This window comes from Pempheris klunzingeri, chromosome 3 (genome assembly GCF_042242105.1).
Source record: "Pempheris klunzingeri isolate RE-2024b chromosome 3, fPemKlu1.hap1, whole genome shotgun sequence".
Classification (NCBI taxonomy): Eukaryota; Metazoa; Chordata; class Actinopteri; order Acropomatiformes; family Pempheridae; genus Pempheris; species Pempheris klunzingeri.
In genome coordinates this window covers 22,992,264-23,016,851 of record NC_092014.1, presented here as the reverse complement: position 1 = coordinate 23,016,851, position 24,588 = coordinate 22,992,264, and the positions used below count along the sequence as shown (strand labels likewise).

The 24,588-nt window shown below is 43.6% G+C and overlaps 3 protein-coding genes across 6 annotated transcripts; 2 read left to right on the top strand and 1 right to left on the bottom strand.

Annotated features, from left to right (window-relative positions):
* Nucleotides 1-9,443: 9,443 nt before the first annotated feature.
* LOC139199417 (transcription factor JunB-like) lies at nt 9,444-11,199 on the top strand. Of its 2 annotated transcripts, XM_070828486.1 has the most exons (2): nt 9,444-9,893; nt 10,153-11,199. In XM_070828486.1, exon 2 carries the CDS (start codon nt 10,191-10,193, stop codon nt 11,082-11,084), a length of 894 nt encoding a protein of 297 aa, XP_070684587.1. In that variant the 5' UTR covers nt 9,444-9,893; nt 10,153-10,190; the 3' UTR covers nt 11,085-11,199. The 2 variants fall into 2 exon arrangements, with proteins under 2 accessions (XP_070684587.1, XP_070684586.1); XM_070828485.1 differs by having other exon boundaries at nt 9,444-11,199.
* Nucleotides 11,200-12,535: 1,336 nt separating this feature from the next.
* prdx2 (peroxiredoxin 2) lies at nt 12,536-15,988 on the bottom strand. Its single transcript, XM_070828487.1, has 6 exons — nt 15,879-15,988; nt 14,820-14,940; nt 14,518-14,671; nt 13,482-13,604; nt 13,190-13,320; nt 12,536-12,932 (listed from the first exon to the last, which is right to left on the bottom strand). The coding sequence occupies exons 2-6, from the start codon at nt 14,920-14,922 to the stop codon at nt 12,850-12,852; spliced, it is 594 nt and encodes a 197-aa protein (XP_070684588.1). The 5' UTR covers nt 14,923-14,940; nt 15,879-15,988; the 3' UTR covers nt 12,536-12,849.
* A 1,853-nt stretch (nt 15,989-17,841) lies between these two features.
* Nucleotides 17,842-24,370, top strand: wiza (WIZ zinc finger a). 3 transcript variants are annotated; one of them, XM_070827581.1, is made up of 9 exons: nt 17,842-17,910; nt 18,440-18,512; nt 18,957-19,460; nt 19,655-20,455; nt 20,646-21,005; nt 21,844-22,058; nt 22,170-22,350; nt 22,447-22,606; nt 23,168-24,370. In XM_070827581.1, exons 2-9 carry the CDS (start codon nt 18,500-18,502, stop codon nt 23,322-23,324), a joined length of 2,391 nt encoding a protein of 796 aa, XP_070683682.1. In that variant the 5' UTR covers nt 17,842-17,910; nt 18,440-18,499; the 3' UTR covers nt 23,325-24,370. The 3 variants fall into 3 exon arrangements, with proteins under 3 accessions (XP_070683682.1, XP_070683683.1, XP_070683681.1); XM_070827582.1 differs by having other exon boundaries at nt 17,876-18,071; nt 18,960-19,460; XM_070827580.1 differs by having other exon boundaries at nt 17,876-18,071.
* Nucleotides 24,371-24,588: the final 218 nt, after the last annotated feature.

Below are 24,588 nucleotides of genomic sequence, written 5' to 3'. Positions count from 1 at the left end.
TTGAACAGAAAAAAAAAGACTTGATTTCTTGAGATTGTTGCTGCATCATTTGCATTGGTTATGTAGAATCAGGTAGTTTGTGCACTGGCTGGTGTGGCGAGTAAAAGCATCTCTGCCAGCCTCTATTCACAAATGTATTAAGTCAGTCTGTCAAACAGTACATCAGATCTACTAAAGTCACTGCAAAAGCGGTGCAATTGTGGAATAAAAAACAATAATAAAACAATACATAGAACAGTGGGAAGGGCGGATGAAAGAGCTGTGATGAATGTAACAAAGGTTTAAAGAATAAAGCCTGAAGAATAATGCAAATAAATAGTACCGGAATTTCCTCTATTGATTTTTTTAACCATGTCTATGTAACTATAAAGCGGACAGTATGGCCACAAAGAGAGAATTCTTGGGATACAGTCAAATACGACATTTGCATAAGTAGAGAAGCTCAAGTCAGCACAATTACAATAATGTCAGTCACACAACAGAATTTGTCCAAAATTAGCCACCATAACGTACCGGTCATGCCAGACCAAGTGAGGCTGTTAAGAGAAGACTCCTGAAAGTGCTCAATCATTGCAAGTAATACTAGATACTATACTAATACTAAAACTTACTCTTGCTTTGACTGTTTATATCAAAACAAATGAAAAATTTAAAAGAGTTTTTAGAGCTACAACAGTAGTTCAGTCATGTTTTCTCACGTTTTTCTCATGGGGAAATCATGTTTTCTTTACTGGGGAAACTACGAAAACTGAGAAGATGCAAAAGCAAAATGTCTCACGTGTGTGTATTTCTGAGTGTACACAAATGTGTCACGTTACGCGGGGACTGGATGGAGAATGAGAATGTACAGGTGACACAAATGTTTACAACAAGTGTCTGTGGTTTGTTTTCACGAGGCGCAAAGTTCAGTGTTGTGGTCTAAAATGGCTCGCTAATGTGTAACTTTGCTATTTCCCTTTGCTACGCACTGTTAGTGTCTCTGACGATGTAGGTCGTCACTACCACCCAAACAGTTTATCTTTAGGCGCTGCACTAAAAGACCTGTGGGCTGTAATATGACGGTAATTAACTCATCAGGAAATTTTTCTTTGCATGATAGAGCAGGTTCACACAGTATTATCTCACATAACCACATGCCAGTAATAAGGACTTGAAAACAGCAGATACAGTAAATGAAGGAGCAGTATGGCAGCAGTATCTGCTCAGCGGCAGACATTCAGTGCACCCAGATATAAAAAGCAATCACCTTTGACCACCTTCGTCATCACTCTCTTGGCTTTCTTGGTACGAGCACAACTATCCTTTGACAGGAAAGTTCCTGTCTGTATGTGTGAGCGTGTGTCTGTGTCTGTGTCTGTGTCTGTGTGTGTGTGTGTGTGTGTGTGTGCGTGTGAAAACCCAAGTCAGTGAACCGATTTCTGGTAAATAAAGTTGAAGTGGGCCTTGCTTGCCAGTGTCACCGCTAAACTGCTGTGAAACAGACAGCAAATAATGAGGTGTACGTGTCTGACTGCTGAATTCAGATGAGAGTTTGAGGGGCTTGAATGACTGACTAATTAGGAGATTCAGTTAGTAGCTACTATGACTGTAATCCCTCTCTTTGTGAGCACTTTGATTAGGAGATTAATATTATGTTAGTGTTGTGCTATGTGCTTGATATTGATGATGTATTGTGATGAAACTGCATTAGAGACAGTAGTAGCCACACAAATGGACACATTTATATGGCAACAGACTGAGGACTGATCAAATCAAATGAAAGTAGTAAACTAGGACACTGTGAGAATGATCACACTGAGGTGTACTCACTCTTCCAATGAATGAATGACTGGGTGGGAAACCGACTTTGTCAGAAGAAGTCAGAACAACCACAACTTGTGGTTTGGGGGCAAACATGTGAGTTAAATATTGAAAGACTAAAACCGTTTACCCACATAAATCAACAAGTGCTTTATATTCTCTCCTTCCATTTGCTGTTGCACCTGTCAAAAAAGGCTCAGACATTCATCATGATAACGAATTGTATTTTCAGGCAGCCGTATCATTGCATCCACTTCTGCTCACATCTCTCTGCTTTATTTCCAGGAAGCAAGAAGAGTGTAGAAGTGCTGAGTCTCAATGATGATCATCAGCGACAGTGAGAGCATCAGAATGCGCTTTGGGCGCCTACACAGTTTCAGCCCAGCTCGCACCATTGATCTCGCCAGAAACCACGCGATTAGACACACTGTCCTTTCCCTGTGTCTAGCTAGTGTGTCTCTGATAAACATTTCTCATAATGCAGGTGCTCTCGTTTGCACAAGAAGCGACTGGTTTAAACACAAAAGGCAGACAACATGATGTGGCAGACTGGAATACTGGTATGATATTCAAGTGGATATGTGAAGAAAGATGTAGAGAGATAGAGGTATTGAGATAAATAAGAGAGAGACAGAATAGTTCTTAGAAATCTGTTTCCTTGTGTGTTTGGGGGCTTAAACTCCTACTACAGAAACCGGATTTGCTCTTTTTCTGTCTCTATCAGTAACCAAATCTACCGTTAGCCACACTGTATCTGCACTGAAAGATAAACATAGCGACCATCTCTCATTTAAATTACCTGCTGGGAAACTGTGTAGGCTGAAGTGAGGCTCTAACCTCAAACCACCACAGCTTCTCATTTTACACGTTTGGAGTAAATAAGTCAAGTCATTTACCAGCTACTGAGATTAATCTGCCCTTATGTGAATGAGCTCTCTTTTTCACAGGTCAGTACGTGTTCTCACTCCCTCTTTATTTTTACAGGAGCGATGAGTCCATCAGTAAAGGAATGTTGCAGGAGTTCCAAGCAGCAGGGACTTTCACACAAGCTCCAGCAGCGCAGAGGTCATTTCATGGCCATGCATCAGCTCTGGACTGAGTGATGATGAAAAATGCTTTTACACTTACACGAGTACTCCCCAGATCGGCGGTGCACTCCCGTTCCACTGTCGGACTCACAGTGTGTAGTACAGAGATCAGCAGAACCAGAGATGATGGCTTTTTATGTTCCATTACACACACACTTATTACACATCATTACATTGCACATGAATACATTACCCACAATGCAACAGCCGACCGTTTGTCAGATATTCAAGAGTTTCATGCTGGGAAAGTGCTCATAGTAGTAGAGAGTAACAGACTCTGAGAGACAGCTGCGAACACCTGATAGCATATTAGCGCACATAACACTTTCATTTGTTTCATAACGATGTAGAATATCATGCAAATTCGCACCCTAATACGCTGCAGGACATGACTACATTGTATTGAACAAGTGGTTTACACAGCCATGACTCAGTGAGTGATGTGTAACATATCAAGATTTATCACGGTAGCAGTATGATTTAAAAATCTTGCCTAACATCTAAGTTTTATACATCCTGCATAAAACAGCTGTAGATCCACTGACACTTGTCCTTTTGTTTAATTTGTTTTATTGGAGGATGTGTTCTCAAAGCGTGTGCAACCCCTCAATGACAGATCTGAATGCATATACGAATTCATCGGGATGTTTGTGTCTGAATAAGTTCTGATGTGGAGCATCCGTTAGCATGATTCGTGACTTGAACCTTTTCAAGCCTGTCGTTGCCACACCAGCACCGCAGCTGGCCCATTATCGCAACCTGCTGAGGAAATGAAAATGCGGTGCACCCAATCCCTCCACACCCTGGCCTCCTGCCATCTCACATTCACTTCTCCTATTTTCACACAAAGAGGAACTCTTGGCCAGCGTCACATGGAGGAATCAAACATTCGCAACACATCCCACCTCCCCTCCCTGATCCACCCGTTTAGAGCGAATCTGAATCCAGTTGTCGTCTGTGTGTGGCTTGTTGAGGTGTAACAGAAACACAGAAAGGCCCAGATGGTGCTATGCTGCCTAATCAGATATATATTGTTTTATTTTTTTATATTTCTAATGATATGGGCTTATGCACTATGGTTATACAACAATTTCACAGGACTGTGAGCAACCTTTTGGTCACTTACAGGATATCTCAGCCCTCATAGTTTCACAGCAAACATATGATGTGTCTTGTTTGGCTGCGTTTGCAGACAAGGGAGTGTTTGGATTCTTACTCACCTATGTCACTTAACAATAACGATCATTTCAAACCAGTCTATGACCTGTCTGTGAACTTTTCCTGTTTTTTTTTTATCTTTAACTCATATGTACTTTCCCCATTAGAACCATATAAGGTTATTACATTCTTCTCTTCTGTCTTATAAAGCAGCTTCCTTTAATGACTGAATTATACTCATAAATGTGCATACGCAGATTTATCAGATACAATAAACTAAAACTGGGTGAATTTCAAGCAGCGCACTCTAGAGTATTTATTGGATGGATTGTTATGAAATTTTGTGCAGTCGTTCATTGGTCTCAGAGGAGAAATCCTACTGACGTTAGCGATAACCTGACTTCTCATATAGCAGCACACTGACATTTTTGTGAAATGTGGGACACATATTCACGCACCCCTCAGGATGAATTTTAATAACTTTGGTGATCATCTAACTATAAAGGAAGAAATCTTGGTCTTTCTGTCCGTGTGTTCGTCGCTTCTCCCAGCATCCATCTGATCTACGACACACTTGGCGGATGTAAGGCTGGGCACCTTAAAGAAGAGCATTTGCCAGATCTGAACCTCTCCAAGATGGCGGCCTCTCTACCTCAGATGTGTGTGCAGATCTCGACAACCATTCTTGCGGGGATTTAGCCATTTTGATGCCAGGGCTCTCTTCCCCATGTGCTTGTGTTCGACCAAAACAAGTTTCCTCTGGACACTATTTTGCAAGGGCACTGTCACTGCATCCTGGGCTTTGTGTCGCCCTGGACCATTGTGATTGGTTTAAAAAAATACGAACAAGCCAGAGTGCTTGTTTCCTCCATACCAGAATAATAATAGGTTCACCCAGACCTTTCTACAGAAACAAAGTGTGGAGATAGGTCTAGCTACGCGAGACTAGCATAACTGTCAACTCTTGGTCTGGCTGGTATGTAATAATTCAGGACAAGACAAAAGGGACGCCACAATCTTGAACAGCGTTGACTGACATACATCCAAACAATAACTAACCTCACACTTAACACCGTTACGCGCACAGTTTCAACCCCCACTCACAACGAAGTTCACATTTTTGCCCATTTCAGACAAAAAAAGCCAACAGGGACTCAACTCAATTAATAAACCAAATGGGCATGTAAAATCAGATTAGACCTAATTAAATCCCCCACTTCCTGCTGTTTGCCTTTTTTACAGGCTGGCAGAGTGACAGGGAGTTTAAGCATCCGTGTAGATTGAGGGGAAGTGGGAAGGACAGCTCCATATGCGTTACGTCAGCCCGGGGGGACAGCTGGGTCCGACTGTCTTTTCCTGCCACACTCATTTGGCCCCTGCAATCATCCTGTCTTGTGCTAAAGGTCTCTCATCGCTACAAGGCTTCTTGGCACTATCTGGGAGCTACAGACGAAGAATATGCTGATTAAACATGCCTTCATTAAAGCGATTACATGCACAAGGCGGTTTAATTTCCCACAGGCAGCCAAATAACGAAGAGGGGGAAGAAGAAGAAGAAGAAGAAGAAGAACAAGGCTTTTGGTGCAGGGATGGGGTTCAGTTCATGGAGGAGAGGAGGGGCGAATGAGGAATTGCTTGTTAGGCTTCATCTAAGTGACCCACACACACTTTAAGGAGTAACAGTCTTTTGACTTAATATGCTCTGTGAGGGAGTGAGCTGTCCTCTCCTCGCGGGGACAGCCAGCTTTTTGCCCTGACGAACACCCCTACCTGACTCACCACACCTACAGGCCGCTTCCAGGTCACCGAGCTTCCAGCGCAGAAGACCTTGCCAAAGACGCAGGAGAGGCGTTACTTCTGGTTCATTTAATAACGCCGGCCAGTGTTTTAGTGAATAAGCTGTGGAGGTTGTGGTGGGAGGCAAAAATGAGAGGAGGGAGTTAAAGTCGTGATGAAGGCCAAATGAACATCAGCTGCTTTCAGGCGTTCTTCATATTTGTCCTTTTCTGACAAAAGTTTTGTATTTGAAAGTGAGTGAAGTAATTACAGAGAGTGCTCTTTTTTTCTGATAAGTAAATAATGAATTTTGAGCATTACGTTTCTTTTTTACAGAGATTACAGACGACCCTAATCTTATAAACCCAAACTGCTATTTTGATTGAAGTCATTTCCCATGAAAGTTTCACCCTGACTTAGATAATTATGTAATGATTTTGCAAATCGCCTCAGCAGTCCTGGCCTGTTCTAAATCATCAATTCTTAGTACAAAAAAATTCATATTTTGGAAGCATGATTCATTACTGAAGAAACACGTGTGGTTGACATTAAAGTCTTTCTTATAAATGACACACTTGTACAGTAAAATATGACCAATTCCAATTATTTGCTCTCATGAATGCTATTGCGGCTTCTTCCTCCCACAGTTCACCTGCCCTCAGTCTCTCCACAGCCAGCAGCTATCACGTACCCCAGCGATGTACTAATAGCCAGTGAAGAACAGAAAAGGTGTCTTTATATGGCTTAGCCACAGGCGCTGTCTGTGCTGCTGTGGCTGATTGCACCTATCGTATATGCTCCGCCGTTGCTTTCATGTTTTGTTTTTTTTTACATCGTGCTTCTGCTGCTTTTGTTCGTCGTCGTCCTATCTGTCAACCTGAATCACACCAGGGCTCAAAGAGAGTGACAGAATCGCATGTATGAGGTGTTTGAACTGTGCGTCGGTGCATAGCCGCGTGCTATAATGTGCACACGAAATTGTTCAGAGCCTCAGAGCCAATTAAGGGTCTCAAATAGGAAATGTAAATATTCCATAGAAGAGTTTCTAGCGCATGCAAATGTAGCAGCAATAAGCCTCAGAGGATTTTAGTAACATCCTCACTCAGTCAGGCAAGAGATTCACAGTTACACAATCAGACCGAAAAAGAAACAAAAACAGCACATCCACAATTCATAAATCAAATGAAATATTCCTAAGAATCATCATTCTAAGATCAATTTATCATCAGAAGCAAAACAGTCCAACAGCATTGGACCACATGCAATAAAAGGTCATGGTTTCGTGATATCTCAAAGCAGTGACTGTGATGACCTTTAGTAAGTGCATGAGGTCACTTTGAAACTGGAACTGACCACTGAGTGATACTTCACTCGGTTTCCCTGAAACTACTTCTGCTCTTCTGTGAGGAGAACTGAGTGGCACATCTGTTTCAGGGAGAGGAGCTCAGCCCAAACTGACCGGTGCAAGACAGCCGGCCAAGCGGTGACCTTTGACCTCCGTGTGCTGAGGAAGTGCACAGGATACGGCTGATGTTGCTTCAGAATTCCTAAAAACATTTCCTTAATGCCTGTAATATTACAGAAAAGTGCAGCAGGTTTGGCAAGGCCTAATGGAACTGGTACACCTGATTCAGTGTTTTGGTTCCTGGTCTCACTATATGAGGGAAACCCCCATTCACAATATAAAAGCATGAGTTTAACCTGTAATTAAAATTCAGTGCCGTGAAACTGTTGAAATCTGCTTGACCATTAAACACCGACATATGAAGCTCAGTTTACTTGGTATGAGGAGTGTAATCAGTTCTGTGGCTCTGCTTGGATCGTTGTCAAGTCTGGGAAAATAACACAGATGATGCCATAGTGATGTCATCAGGGATGTGTCAGTATTAGCTTGATTAGCTTAAATGATTTACCAGGAAGCCTTTGTTACAAAACTGGTGGTGTGGAGTTTTATATTAAATTGCATTATGGTAAATGTAGGATCCAGAGTTTCTGGAGCTTGACCGATACCAGGAACTAAAAGTCTGGATATCTGCTGCTTTTACTGCTTCATTCTTTTTAATCTGTCTCTCATGAGTCCTCTAAATGTATGTATAACCTTTTACGACCCAAACAGTAACTCCGTCATCCTTTTACAACCCTAAGTAAAAGAAACTGTGACACGTGAGTCAACTTTCCACACACACAACAACAACCAAACTGTGAGTCCAAAAATCCAGTATCCTCCCGTCAAATGCTTTATCTGAAAAAGAATTGATGGATAAGGTGCTTCCATAATGAGAGGGAAACAGGAGCGCACACATGTGACCCGAGGATAGGTATACGCAGAAGGTTGGAAAGACGAACTAGACGATATGAACGTGCGTGGGCGCATGGCCCTCTGGGAAGTGAATCAGAGGTCATTACCATACAGAGAAGACAAAGACGTCTCTCTATCAAGCAGGTGTTCAGTTCTGGGGACATGTCTTTACTCTCACATACCTCCGGGGCTGCATCATTTGTTTACGCTCCTGTGATTTTCTATAGGAACCCATTAAGTTCAGTACACTTGATAAAAACATTCAAAACGGTTAAAGTGGAGGAGAATAATAGAAATACCAACTGGCTGGAGTCAGGTCCAATTACACATTAACTAGCCTACTTTTTACATTTGAATGATACAACTACTAATTCCCACAAGTCCTAATTAAAAGCACTAAAACAGTTTTTGATGAGCAGCACTGAAGTCGTTTGCTGAGTATTATCTGTTTCCAGTGAAGGAATGTAAATGTACTGAAGTACTCAAGTACTTCCATTTTATGCTACTTTATATTTCTACTCAACTTCATTTCAGGGGGAAACATTGCACTTTTTGGTTCACTACATTTATTTGACAGCTATAGTTACTTTTTTTTCCTGATATTTACAAATTCAGATTTATACAAAAGAAATTACTGACATTCTACAACAATCAACCATTGAAGTGTTTTTACCACTTTCATGCTTCTATATCAATACTGCAATAAGAATAATCCAACCTAATATATTCTTATTTTATTTGTCCACACTGATAATGAGTATTTCTACCTTTGGTATCTTAAGTACCTTTTGCTGAAAATACTTCTGTAGTTTAATTTAAGTAAGGCTTTGAATTCAGGAAGTGTACTGGAGTATTTCTACACTGTGATACTGCTACTTTGAAGAAAAAATATTACAACACGTCCACCATCGTCTCTTCCTATCACTCGCTGATTACTAGGCCTATCATAGTATTATCCTTAATATCATATGAATAGAGTCCTGTCTGATCCACTGACCATATGTCTTCCTGAGACAGACAGCCACTGTGCTTCCTGCATTTTTGAGAACTTCACGCCAAATAGTTTACGCCACCGACCCATCCCTTCTCTTCCTCCCTCCCTGCGGGCTGAAGGAGGGCGGCAGGGCGCCTCCTCCGCCTCCCACTGCCCGGAGAGCTGGAAGCGCGCCAGAATGGGATTGGCTTCCCGCTCCTGTCAGGGAGGAACCGGTGCGCCAGGATACCCAAATATGGACTGGCCCTTATCAGTTTGGATCGCATGACTCAGCATCGGACTACATATCCCTCCCGATGGGACTGATGACAGGCAAAGAGGCTGTTGGAGTATTTAAGGTGACCCAGGGAGGTTGGAGAGGGCTCATTGTGTCTGTGGATGCCTTTTGGCTGCGAGGCGCATTTGAACTGACGTGTTAATAAATGATAAGGAGCGTGGATGTGCACTTTGTGTGCGTGTGTGTGTTTACCTGGGTTTGGTTTTACCCCCACGCCGAATAGGCCTCGTCTTGTTTACAGTCCTTGTTCCTGGCAACAACGTCAGAAGGTCTGAGTGACATCCCGGAGGCGGGGACCACAGAGGAAACAACCAATCAGCAGGCTGGTTGGAGCGCTCCCAGAGCCGGATCATATAAGTACAGCGGAGCGCCGCTGCCGCCTGTGACTTTAGAGGAAACAGTGGCGGAGCTCACAGTCAGAGCAATAAAGACTCTCCTACTCACGAGTGGAATGAAAACATCTGAATTAGTCACTGGACTCCGCTTTGAATCCAACTAAAGGTACAAATCGACGACTTGGTACAGTACAGTTCCACTATTTTGGAAGTTTTGCTCTGCTTTTGATAGCTTTGATCGTCAGTATAATAATACAGCGGGACTTTGTACCGGAGATTGAATCATTTGGGACACTGAAGCCTCGGTGTCCAGGCAGCGTCTTTGCAGCGCACTCTTGTATTTGACTGTCTGATTTGAAATATGTCCACAATAATGGAACAGCCTTTTTATGACGACTCGTTTCTCTCTGCTTATGGCCATCCAGGCGCAGCCCTGACAGACTACAAGCTGCTAAAGCAGAATATGAACTTGAACTTCTCCGACTCATATCGGAACTCAAACTTCAAGTCACAGCACCTGCGCCCCGATAGCGATTTCTATTCGGCGGGGCCGGCGGACGTGGGCTCACTGAAGCTCGCTTCTCCTGAACTGGAGCGACTGATCATTCAGAACAGCAACGGGGTTATCACCACCACGCCGACACCTGCCCACTACCTCTACAACCGCGGCATCACAGAGGAGCAGGAGGGCTTTGCTGACGGGTTTGTCAAAGCGCTGGACGACCTGCACAAGATGAACCAGATGGCTCCTCCAAACGTGTCCATCGGCAGCGGTGGCGTCCCCTGCTCGGCGCCAGCCTCGGTGTTCGGCTCAGCCATGCAGCCGGAGCCGCTCGAGTACACCACCCTGAGCAGCTGCACCACGAACCCCAGCCTGTCCTCTGCAGCCGGCTATCCCTCCACCACCATCAGCTACCTGCCGCACCACCAGTACCACCAGCACCACCAGAGCGTTGCGCACGGGTCGCACCATTTCCAGCACCCCCTGGTCGGTGCCGGCATCCACTCGCAGCGGTTCGGCGGCTTGAAAGAGGAGCCTCAGACTGTCCCCGACATGCAGAGCAGCGACAGCGGCTCCCCGCCGATGTCCCCCATCGACATGGAGAACCAGGAGCGCATCAAGGCGGAGCGCAAGCGGCTGAGGAACCGGCTCGCTGCATCGAAGTGCCGGAGGCGCAAGCTGGAGCGCATCTCTCGCCTGGAGGACAAGGTGAAGGTGCTGAAAACGGACAACGCCGGGCTGTCAAGCACGGCTTCACTACTGAGGGAGCAGGTGGCCCAGCTCAAACAGAAAGTCATGACACATGTGAGCAGCGGCTGCCAGCTCATGTTGGCGCCCAAAGTGAAGTCTTATTGAAGAAACGATGCACTCTTAAAAACACTGGAGACGAACTGCACTGACAGCACGATGAACAATGACTTTGTGTGTTCAAAGAACTGGATCATTGTGGTTTCTGCGGCCGAAAGAAAAGCGGCCTGAAAAGGAACCACACAAGATTAAAACACTTCGGGCATTTTTGAATACGTTTTTGAAAGTGTCGTCTCGGCTTTGCCTGTTTACATTTTACTTTAATTTACTTTAAAGTGATGCATTCTTATGTAAGTTATTTGTGTTTGTCAGGTTGAGCCTGACGAGCCTCCCTTTTTTACATGTACAGTATATATTTAAGTAAATGAAACTGAGAAAGTAAGAAATGTGGTGTTTCTTATTGAGGTCATTTCACTTTAAACATGTCACCGTCACCCCTTTGGGCTTTTTACAGTAATTCTCGTTACCACACGGTCTGTGATCTCAGCTCAGCAGTCAAGTGTATTACAGCAGTAGGTTGCTTGACGCTGGAGACGTCCCCGCGTAGGATTGTTTCCCTACTGACGTACTCACGTCTGTCCATATATGGCACATTTGCTGGCAAACGTCACAGAGCGAAAAGGTTTCCGGGAACTCCCTCCTACATTACCCGTCAGAGGTGCTGCGCTCTCCCCTTCACACCACAATGTGTGTGCGCAGATGAAGGTTTGTCAATGAGTCGTTTATTCGAGTTAAGGGAGATTCCCCATTCTGCTTTCAATTTCCCAAAACAAGTCGTGAGAAAACGCGTTCAGGAAAAATGGTCGAGAAAAGTTCCACACAAACATGCTGAGCAAACTGAAAAACAGCCACAGTGAAACAAACATTGGTGACAACCAAAACTAGTCTAGCAGAAATAAACGCTGGGGTGGAAAATAAGCCTAGATTGTATGAGGGATCCACAAATAACACAGAAATTTCCCCATAGGTTGTTTAAAATTGGACACAATCAGGTACCCAGGTTATAAACACATCCAGCTGTTTTTACTTCAGTAAGACATGGATTTTTAAAGTTCATCCCTTGTGACTTCTTCCAGTGAATTGGGGGGGGAGGGAAGTGGTATCGTTATTACTCTAGAAGTGATTCTGAAGAAAAACGTAATTGTCCTGGAACAGTGACAGAAAAGAGTAGTTGGGACAGTCATGCAGGTCTGTAAAATCACATCAGATAATCCAACCTTTCCCAACGAGCTGCGGTGCCATTAGGCAACATTAGCTAGTGTTGAGTGTGGACAAATACCACGACAGCTCCAATATTAACCAAGACCCGGCAGCCGTGTGACGTACACATTTCTGATCCAGGAAACAGGACACAAAGTCAACTCCAAGTGTCTTTTGGCATAAAGGCTCCACGCTGTGAAGTCACAGAGCAAAGAGCAGTTTCATAGCACCACCTACAGGTCTTTGGTGGAATCACAATATTGTACAGCAGTTCTACATTGAGCAGACAAAACACACAGTCACGGTTTTCCCACTGTTTTAATAAAGATGGTAGCAAATTATTAATGACAGCAAGGAAAAATATCAATACTTTCTGAAAAAAAAGGAACAAAACTAAACTTTCAGTGCTTGAGACTATGAGGTCGCCCCACCAATTGTACACTGGACGTACAAAGATAAGATTCGCAACAAAAAGGATTCATCTGTCAAGTTGTGAAGTTTTGTTGGGTTTAATACATTAGATTGGACGCCATGAGAGATACTGCTTCACAGGGACACCACTTATCTGAAGGCAAGTGCTACAGTTGGGAAGTCAGCTAGAAGACCTTCGCATTTACTGCTTGGAGAAGAAGTCTTTGCTCTTCTCAACGTCAGGAATGATCGTGTCGCTCCCTGGTCTCCAGCCAGCAGGGCACACTGTGTGGAGAGGGGACAAAGTTTAGCACAAGGCGGAAGTGACAGATGAACTCTGCAAACCCTGAGGACAAAGTGCATGTGTAATTACCCAGGAGAGTAAACTAATCATGCAAGGCTGTGTCCACAAACTAAGTAGGCCTGCCAACTAAGTTTGTGGCTACAAATGTATTACACATATAAAATACTGGAGTGCTACAATCAAGTGAACTGACACCAACACTAAGCAAGGGGTGTTCACAGGGTTTTTTTGTACACACCCTCTCCATATTTGTCAGTGTGCTGGAAGGCCTGGACCAGGCGCAGAGTCTCATCCACAGAGCGACCCACAGGTAAGTCATTGATGGTGATCTGCCTCAAGATGCCCTTGTCGTCGATCACAAACAGACCCCTGAGAAGCATACATGGTGGTTATAGTATATAGGCATCTCCACACATTCAGCGTTTACTTGGTCATTATAGCAGCAACCAGAGCAGAGGGAGCGCTACAAGCTCCCCTGAGACCGTGACAACTGGTCTTTATGAGAAAAGGACAGAACCAGTCTGCCTGACCTGTATGCGATGCCGTCGTCCTCCTTCAGCACACCATAGTCCTTGCTGATTGTCTTGGTGAGGTCTGCCACAAGGGGGATTTTCATATTACCCAGACCTCCCTGCTTCCTTGGTGTGTTGATCCTGTAGAATTAAAGTACAATATAACCTACTTAGTGTTTAAGTGAAAACAAGGCACCAACCTTACATGTTAACTTATGTTGGTGTACTGTATGTAGGATAATTTTATTTATTTTTTTTTTTTAAATGAAGTCTTTATCAAAATTCAGTGCATGGAGTGGCATTTTATGGATACATGTGGTTGGAAAACTAAAGTAATAATACAAACAGGTCAAAGTGGCCTTTAATGTTACCTAAACAGAGGAAAACAATTTGTACTGTAAGGGTCGGGGGGACAAAATAATTGAACTCGTGCTGCAAACTAAAAAATGCCTTTTGGAAAGCTAAGATTTTTTTTAAAATATGCAATCTTTAAGCCTTCAATGACATCAGAACTTGATCCAATAGGTGAGACCTGAAGCCCTGAAACGATACATTACACCCAGAGTTATGCTGGGTAATTCACAATCCTATTCAAATTCTTCTCAGCTGTAGATGCTTCTAGAAAGTGTAGTTTGATTAGGAAACCGTTACGTCTTCTCAGCATATCAGGACTCAGAACTTATCAAGACTACACAGAAGCAGCACAGTGACCGGAGATAAACTGGTAAACTGGGGTGGGTAGTGGTTCGGATCTGCCAAAACCTGTCACTTTTAACAGAGTAATTAGAAATTGACAACGATGGTGTTGAATTTAATTATTCAACACCATCTGCACCTTGATCTGATTTTCATGTTTTCCTATATATCACAGCTTTAAGTCCACACTGCAGCTTTTATTTAATGGACTACTTGTGCATGCCTTTGTGTGTAATAGCATTTTCATAGTTTGATCTGCAGCGACAGGCATAAAATACCAGCAAAATAATGAAACACGGGCAAAGAAAACTTTTGTAAAAAGCAGCAGCATCTCCTTTTAGTCAGCAGGAACTCTCACCATGCCAAGTGACTGAAGTGAGAGTCTATGGAGCAGCCGATAACCTCGCAGCCGATACTGCGGAACTCCTCTGCCCGGTCGCTGAAAGCCACGATCTCAGTGGGACACACAAATGTGAAGTCCAGGGGGTAGAAGAAGAAGACCACATACTTTCCTGAGGAGCACAGAAGGAAGAAAAATGTGGTGAGCCACATTAGATGTCCCCAAAAGTTGTTTTTACTCAAGATGAGTGTGTACACACACTAAGTTAGACAGAAGTAGCTAATGCAAACAGTTGTACTACTAATGGTGCACAGTGATACCTTTGTAGGTAGACAGCTTGATGTCCTTGAACTGACCATCCACCACCGCTGTGGCTGTGAAGTCTGGGGCAGGCTGGCCAATCTTTGCATTTCCAGAAGACATGGTGATGGTGGCAAATGTCTGAGGGAGACAGGGCACGTGTAATTACCAGAAAATTCATGATGCGCATACAACCTTGCAGATAAACTTAAGCTGGGTGGAGATCTGACAGAAGCAACATCCCCAGGCTCTGTGAACTAAAAAACAAATACAAAAACAAGCAGCAAACACCAAGTGCTTGAGGCTTGGAACTGGTGCACTGCTTGTTCAGTTAGGCAAACCACGTAAAGTCACATGCAAGTCATGTTGAGGCAGCAGGGAACAATAGCCTATTAGGGGGCTTACATAACCATGTTACGCACAAAGTAATGCGGGGATACATATTGGATACATACATGCTTTAATGAAGGGGTGATTTTAATCAAGTAAAGGCTGCTGTTTAAAGTATAGCAGTTGTATAGAAATGAAGGATATAGTTAATTTTACACACCAGAGAGGCCTTCACGGCTGCCATGAGGTGTTTAATCTTTTTAAATACACTCAAATTGGTGATACGATGAACAAGGAGAGTCTTTTGTGTGCCCTGGACATAAATTACAAAAAGAAAAAGGACAAAAGCTAAAAGCTCTTTGTCATGCTGAATGATTTACAGAGATAAAGTTCTACGCGAGTAGCAGACATTGCTTGGTCAAAGTCCAGCGATGGAACTCAAAGCTTTACATTTGGGGCCAAATGGAGGTGCAGCTGCAACAAAGCGAGAGGAAACTGACCGGTCTGTGCTGCAAGCTGCAACGCCGGGACAAAGGAAGAGGCAGAAAGAGGCCCAAATACTTAGGAAGGAGGGGAGCGACTGACCCGCACTGCGAGCTAGCTTAACGTTAGCTTAAACCGTGGTGAACCGCTTTCTTTAGCTTTCGCTTGCAGACTGAACAGTCGCTGCTGCCGGCCGAGCCGTGCAGACCGACCGTGAACTTCTGGCAGGGAAGAATCACACAGAGGTGCCATTTTTTCAGACTCACCTGTCCGTACGTACAGCCGAGGAAAAGTTGTCAGTGAGGAGGTCTGCTGCTGGCAGGAGGAGAGAGCACTCAGAGGAGGGACGGCTGCGTGAAAGAAGTAGGCAGGGCCAGCGGCGGCGTCCGGAAGTGAACACGGCCTCCTTCAAAGTAAAAGTCTAGATTGGATCGAGAATCTGCGTCACTGTGAAGGAAAATGAACCCAGTTAATCACATTAGGCTTCAGTAGTGTATATTAACTTTAACATTTATACGATGTCAAACACATACTTTGGGAACTCCAAACATCTGACAGTGATGGGCACTAACTAAGTGTATTTACACAAATACAATAATTGAGCACAATTTTGAATTTAGAATGATGAGTACCTCCATTTTATGTAAAGTAGTTAAAATAAGCTCCAAGTCTACCAGCTACAACATGGACTGCTTACATGTTAATGAATCTGTAACAGTAATTTGATAATAATCTGATTCTGCTGCTGAATGAGTACATTTTGTTGCTAATACTTCTGTACTTTTACATTAGTTGACTTTTTATATTCACATCTTTTACTCTTAGGTATTTCTACTGTGTGGCATTATATTGCTGACTTAAGTAAATACCAACACTAACACACATGCATTTGCAAGTTGTACCAGGAACAGTCGGTCAGTTAGTTTGAAATTTAAACACAGCAATAAATGTAGCAACCATCAATTCACAGTTCATCTCATATTTCTGGTTTGAAACCTTTTCCTCTCGAACAAAGATCAAAAAAAAAAAAAAAAGAAAAAAAAAAGATTTGTAGCTTCTAATTTGAAATGTTTTGCTGCTACCTCTGCTCATGGCAACTCCTGACTAAAAATAGCATCCAAACACTAAAGCCCACTCAGTGTCAGTTGCAGGTGGAAAGCTGAAGTGACCAAAGCAGATTCAAGAAGCTTCTCAAGACAGTCCTCTTGGTGGCAGTGTAGCTCTGTTAGTCAAGAAGTCGGTACAGCTTGACATGAACCACATATCTATCTATCCAGACCCATTTTCAACTTGTTTCATACACAGACAAAACAGTGTCACACCTGCACATCACAACACAAGTGTGAAATATGTTATACCATGATTACACATCACTGTATCAGTAAAAAGCACTGTTCCCACACTAGTCACTCGGGCCATTATTCTTAGCTGAAACATGTAGCTATGGAGGACAATGCATTTCAACCTCCCCCTGTGCTTGCATCCACGGTAGGTGAATTTTTTTTGTAATAGTGTGCTATTCCTTGCTTGTTAGGTCAGAGGTAAAAAAATCTTTAAATGCTTGACTATCGAAAACAGCCATAGACTGTATACAGTCTATGATGTGGGGCAGCAGGGTATAACAGTCTCAAACCTGTCATAGTATGTAGTTAGACTAGACTTTGTTAACATTTCTTACCAGTTAGTACTAATGAAATGGTGACATGAACTGCAAATGTATTTATGAGGGTAGAATAGCGAGTGTAGAGGAAACTACACTCAAGCTACACCTAGATCTACCACACCACTCTACACACACTTTACACTTTGTACTTTGTATACTTATTTTGATTTTTATCTAATTACTAACTTTTCTGTAATTGTGTATACTGCTCTAACTTTTGTATTTGTATTCTGGCAAAATAATTTCCTTTGGGATGAATAAATTTGATCTTATCTTAAATGAAAATATATGGTCAGTTTAAACCTGTCAACGCTGTCAAAAATAAAGCTCAAAGAAAGCTTACTTGTAACACTGAATAACAATGAGTGCACATTAAATAGCACAATGAGGAACAAAAAATGACTGGTCACTGAAAAATGAAGTAATGATACCTGACAATTAGTGGAATAATGAAACACTCTGTTTCTTTGTAGGTATTCATGGGGGCACATTTGGTGAACAGAGGCGCAGGTGTTACAGCCTCGGCCTCTTTTATTTTGAAAAAATATGTGAGGAATGCGTGGTCCATTACTTCCGCTAAGTAGTAGCAGTAGGACTGAAGCTAATGTCCTGGGGCACACTTTTCAGCTTGCTAGGTAAATAAACCGTAATGTGTAACTGATAACTGTAGTTTCGTCTCCAGTTCAGGGCGAAGGATGTGTAGCTAGTCGCCATTTCGCTTGCGTGCGAACTAGCGTGGGCTAGCGTGCTGCTAGCGTTAGCATGCTCCCATAGAAAAACAAAGGGTGCAACACAGGTAAGCTAAGTTAGCTTTTGTAGCTATAACAAGATGCTACCTGCAGTTGTATAATTATTTTACTCAGTTGTGCTCTAACAAACTATCCTTACTTTGTTAAAATTCAACCAGAAATAGGCAAGTTTTTAATGTTACAAGTTACAATCGCGCGGCTGTAAGTTAATGATGTTTCTTAACAGGCTACTTTTTGTCGCGAGGTTCCAGTCGTGTCACGTTATTTTCAGACTGTCTGTCTGTCTGATGTTTCATTACTGCTTGAGTTTGGACAAGGAAGCTACATATTTTCAAATACGCTAAGCGTTTATTTTGCGTTTCGGAAGCTATTACTGTAATGATTAATTTATGTAATTTCCCGCTCGGGTTCACAGGATCCGCATGAAGTCACATCTGTCAACCCTTAAAATAAATCCACAACATTATCAGCAGCCATGGATTCACAAGGTAAGAGAGACTCCTGAGAGGTACCAAGAATTACATTATTTCTGTTACGTTGTACAGGAGCCTGAATGTGCTTTTGTTGTTGACTGTAATTCAGTTTCTTATTAAGTTGTATTTTATTTCACCACATGCGTTTGGTGTGTAGATCATCTTTTCAGATGTGAATGATCCACACTAATCACAGGTTGTTTTGATAATGATAATGTACTTGCTATCGGTGGGTACCTGAGTTTAGATATCTGATATTGCATTGAGGGAGAAAAGGTGGATTAGTGCATTCTTTATTAATTTGTGTTCATTGTCGCTTGTATTATTGTCAAATCCTGACATAAGTAAAGGTTGTCATGTCTGAAAGCAAATCGCTAAATTTTTTTTCGACTAGCAACATGAACTGAAATTCTCCTGCTCAATTTGTGATGACAAACTCCTCACTGAACTTCCTCACAGCAGCCCCACAGGCAGTCATGTGTGAGGTTTGTGGAACATACTTCGAGACGCGACGAGGGCTGTCCAGCCATGCCCGCCTCCATCTACGGCAGCTCGGGGTGACGTTGTCAGAGAGCAGTGGGGCTCCCATCGAGCTCCTCTACCAGTTCATCCAGGAGAGAGATGGCTCTCTCCCTGATTTCAAAGCAGACGCCTCTCAACCCGAGCTGAACCCTCTCAAAAAAACGTCTCAGCAGGAAGGCAGGACGCCCTCAGTACCAGAGGACACGAGTGCGTCCTACAAAACAGAGAGTAATGTCATGACAACTCCACAAAAGATGGATCATCAGGGATCTCCAGCCAGAGTCAAAGAGTCAGTAGCCACTCTCCTCCCCTCGTCCCCCTCTGGTCTCCGGATGGCCGAGTCTAGAACAAGTGAAGGCAGCAGCTCATCTTCCTCAGAGCACCAAACCCCAACCAAGCCACTGTGGGCGCCGCTGGAAACTGATGCTCCCATCACCTTAGGTACGGCTGCATTCTGAAGAGATGTTTTAAAGAAATGGTGAAAGTAGTGAGGGGAGTAGATGTATGTGCAAGACAGATACCTTATGTGATTACATGACATGGTGCCTCCATCTATATACATTAATTTTGCTTGCTTCCTTGCTTGTATTGTGTCCTATTGACTGGGTACCTTTTTTACTCATAATTTTCCTCAGACACCAACAATGAGGTGCATGTGTGCCAACTTTGTGGCTGCTGGTACGAAACACGGAAAGGCCTGGCCAGTCATGCTCGTGCCCATCTGCGCCACATTGGATTCCCTGACAGCAAGATCAAGGGCAGCCCTATAGATCTGCTTTACCAGATCATGGAGGACGAGGACCTCAAGCCCATTAGCAGTGAGCAACAGGAGGAGCTCACCTCAAACAATCCCCCTAGATCCTCCTCCAAACGGCCCTCCAATCTGTCCTTTCCATCTGAATCTCCTCTCAGCAAACGGCCTAAAACATCAGAGGAGTACATCTGTATTCTGTGCAGGGAGGAGTTTGACAGTCATAAAGCCCTGGCCATCCATGCACGCTCTCACCTGCGGCAGATCGGAGTGACCGACCTGCTGGGGAAAACCTCTGCAATTGAAACCATTCAGGAGCTGGTTGACAGTGGCATGCTAGAAGCCACATACCCCCCCAAAACAAACAGTACATCCAACTCTTCTCCAGCCCCAGCCTCTCCTGCAGGCCCTTCTCTGTCTCCCACCCCAGGTCAATTGCGTAACTCGTTTCCCGCTACATCCCTCTCCCCAAGCACTACAAAGTGCGCTCCTCAATCGTCTATTAACAGGGCCCCAAAGGCTAAGAAGGGCTTTCGGTTAGCAGTGGACCCCCTTCATAGGAAGCCTAAGCCTGAGCCCGTGGAGGTCGAGGTGTCTGTTCCCCCGGTGGCGTCCGGCGCCGACAGCAACTCTCCTGTGCAGAAGTTGCCAACTGCGGTTGTTGCTTCAAAGCCTCTCAGTGCAGGTACAGCTTAGAGACATTAATCCTGCATTTGTTGTTACCATATAATGGTATGGCAAGCTCCAATTGAGTTATTTTTTGATTCATACTTGTAGCTTGTACAGCTGTGACAACCCCTTATTTTTTCATTTACTATTATTATTATTTAAAAGTTTGGCTATATCCTCTGAATCTCACCTCCACCACTTCTCAGTGTCCTCCACAGATGCACAATCCCCACCAACAGTCCTGTGCGATTACTGTGGCCAGCTGTTTGATACCCGCAAAGCCCTGTCATGCCACGCCCGCGCCCACCTGCGCCATCTCGGCCTCACCTGGTCGATCAAAACGTCGCCGATCGATCTCCTCAAAGAGGTCATGATGCACGGCGAAGATGGCAAGAAAGTGCCTGTGCCGGGTGGGTCATCAGGCAGCGTCGCGTGGGCCCCACAAGGCCCCAAAAGGTCCTTGGACAGTCTCCAGTCAGGGGAAGCAGCCTCCAAACACTGCATTTCACCTCTCGATTATTCCATGAAAGTGAAATCCCCATCTGGCAAGGGGGCCTCACATGCTGGTAAGAAGTTAATACCACCAAGTAGTCCGGCCATTTAAGTGAGTGTAACAGCCATGTTGTACTCTGTGGCATGCTTCTTATTTAAGATGAACGTAGTCAATCCTACATACACTGTCCAGGTGCCGTAAATAATCAACAAATGAGTGCTGGAAATAGTCCTCGACAAATACCCTAGTTATTGTTGAGTTACAGCTGTTTTAGGAGATAACTAAGCATTTCTGTGGCATTATATTTTTGTGACCTTTTTAAAGATTTACATCTTAAGTAGGGAGAAATGGGATTGAGTGCAACAGCAAGGTAAGAGAATTTGGACGGTAGTGACACTAACACAAAGTTGGTTTCGGCCTTTGCACTAAATTTGTCAATAAGAAAAACACAGAACAGACACAAGTTTGTCCTTTAAAAACACAGACTTTGAGCCTAAAGATTAGCCTCTCATGAGACACATCCCACAGTGAAACGCTGGCTCAACACATGCTGCTTTTTTAGTAGGGCAAGCAGTCGATGTGCACCTCAACAGGAAAACAGCACTCCCCATGACTCTGCTGGCCTTTAAACTGTCTTGCTAATTCTACCTGCATGTATTAAAATCCACATTTGCATTTCATGGCAGCTTTTGAAAAACATTCTGTTAGATGAAATGAAGTCATTCACTGAGGTAGTAGAGGACTATGCTGCTTGAAAACACAGGAATTTACCACAAGTCTCCTCTTTTAAGCAATTATAAGATCACAATATTATTCGCGGACCTCGCTGGACTGGTATTACATGTCTAAACTATCATTTCTAATGTAGATGCTGGTTCTTGTTTCAAAGTCTCTCGTCTTCTTTGTGTCAGACACATCCTGTGAGCTTTGTGGTTTCGATTTCGAAAACCGCAAGGCCCTGGCTAGTCATGCACGGGCCCACCTCCGACAGCTGGGAATCATTGAGTGGAAGGCAGATGGAGCGAGTTCGCCAATTGAACTCCTCAGCGAGTTGATCCGGAAGGACCCAGCCAAGGTAGCAGCAATAACCCGCCGCTATCGTACCGGAGACCTTTACATCAAGAAGGTGCGTTGCGCTGTAGTAGTAGTAGTAGTAGTAGTAGTCTTCAAATGATTCCCATTCGGTTGCATACGTACAATGTAAATCCTAACTTGCTGTACATTCATGTTGTGTCAGTCGCAGAGAGCTGCTGCTTCGCCCTCTCTGTCCACGGACTCCGACTCTGTGCTCGGCAGCAGCCTGAAACACCCTGAGCACAAGAGAGGAAGAGAGGACTTTGCCGGGTCATCCAGACAATCACAGGGCCACACACGGACTGTTGCAGCCCACAGCGACCCCGGTGTGCGCTCCCTGAGGGGTGAGACATGAAAGATTCTGAAAGACGGCAGGATACAGATATGTATATGCATATTTTTCCTGCATGCTACTCAAATACCTTTCCGTGTGGTTTCAGGGGTCCATCCTACAAAACATGCAGCGCCTGCACAGGCAGAAAATCAGGACACCAATTCCCAGCAGCAACCACGGTCAGGCAACATCCCCGCGCTGCTGCCAAAGCCCCCACTAACTCCACTGGTCAAACTGGTGGGCAAAGTCTACTCCCTCAAGTGCAGGTCAGTCTATACAGCAAAATATGCAAAAAAAATACATTTCCACTGAAACCAATGAATAATGGGGTTTAGAGGAATAGAACAATATGGTTTATGTAAAAAAACAAGTCAAATAATGTCCCTCAGAATGGACAAACAGGCTGGATATACAGTAGGATTTTTAGTAGTCAGTCTAGAGGTGACAGGAAATAAGGTGAGAAAAAGACAGGGATGACATGAGTCGCCTGCTGCACTCAAAGCAGCGATGACCAGATTTGTGTCACACATCTAGTATCTAAATATCCCCCTCAAAAAACAAGTAGAAACAAAATATACATGTATATGTGTATATATGTATGTGACAAGGTCAGACAATGTGTGTCTACGAATTTAAGACTCTGAATCATGATCTGCTGTCTTAAAAACATGATACGATTACGGTGATAAATGAGGAACATTAAATGTCTTATTTGTCGCCCAGCTGTACACAAGACACTCTCTGTTGTATCATTACATCCTGACGAAATAGTCGCACCTCATTTACTGCAGTAAAGATCACACTCCCCTCTCTGTGCCGCTGTTCAGGTTCTGCGAAGAGGTGTTTCATGGGCCTCTGTCTGTTCAAGAGCAGTGGATCGCACACCTGCAGAAACACATCCTGTCACTGGGCTACAAAGGCAAAGCATCTCCTCCCGCTGCGCCCGTGGCAGCTCCAGCACTCGTCCACCCTGTAGCTGTCTAGTCCTTTCTGTAATGTAAAAGGGCATCATTTTTAATGTCATGTCTGATTCAAGAAGAAGTGTTGTCTTTATGTCTAGTTTGAGGAAACAAATGATCAGAAATGTGCGAATTAGATGTTCCCTTTTTGTCCTAGTGAGGGCAAACATGAGCCATAAGAGGAAAGCAGCAGAATGTAATCCACTCAGGTAAAATCCACCAGATACAATAGATCATCGTACTGATCACTGGATGTTTTTGGAAAAAATATCCAAAGACTGTTCATCCCTCATTTTGACGCTCGGTGCTCTCCTCCTACTGCTCATACTTGATGTTAAATGTGTTAACGTTCTTGGTCAATGATGCTTCTCTTTCTGTTTTTGTCCTACTAAGTAGACTGGTATGGTCGCCATATCACTGTGATATACTTTATCTCCTTTATATGCCCTCGACCAGAGTCTTGTTTTATAACTTTATTTTTTAAGTGTTTTACTATGAATCTGGAAGGATTAGTTTTTTTCTCTAACGGAAATGTTTTTGAATAACAGCACTGATACCAGAAAATTCGACACAATGTGTGTCCAGCTGGTCATAACTTGGTTTAAAATAAGAAAATACATCAGTAATATAATGTCTTAAAAATCAAAGCCTCTGCCCTCTTGACCATAGAGGCTGTTTCTGTTGTCATTTTCTTCAGGTGTAACTGTTAATCCTGTGCCGTTTTTCTTGTCTTTTTACACATCTTTTTTAACACTTATGTAAATTAAATTCTATCTTGTATATAACCATATAGTGAAGGAATGTGTGTGTGTTTTTTTTTTTTTTTAAACAAATACCATTCAAATGCAGATCAGTGTACAAACAACCTGCATTTCACCAGCAGCCACAGCGCTCACTGTAGAGATAATACAGTCTGTCCACATTGCCAATACATGTACATGTCTTAGCCGTTCTGAACACAAGCCACTATACTGAAGAGTCACTGTAGCTGACAGCTTCTTCTTTCTCCGCTCCTGTTCTTTCTTCTTGTCTTCGGTGTTGTGAGATGTCATGTAATTTTTTAAATAAATATTCAGGTAATTTTCTGCCTTGACTAGAGAGATGAAATGAAATGAGGGGAGACAGATGGGGGAGGGGGGGTGACATGGATTAAATGTCCCCCGCTGGACACGAACCTGAGAAGTTGTGGTTCATGGTCGCTGTCCTTAGACTGTAGGTCACACTGATGCCCTGTCATATTTTTTTTTATCTGCTCAGCTTTAAATTCCTGGCAGCCATTGTGGTTGTGC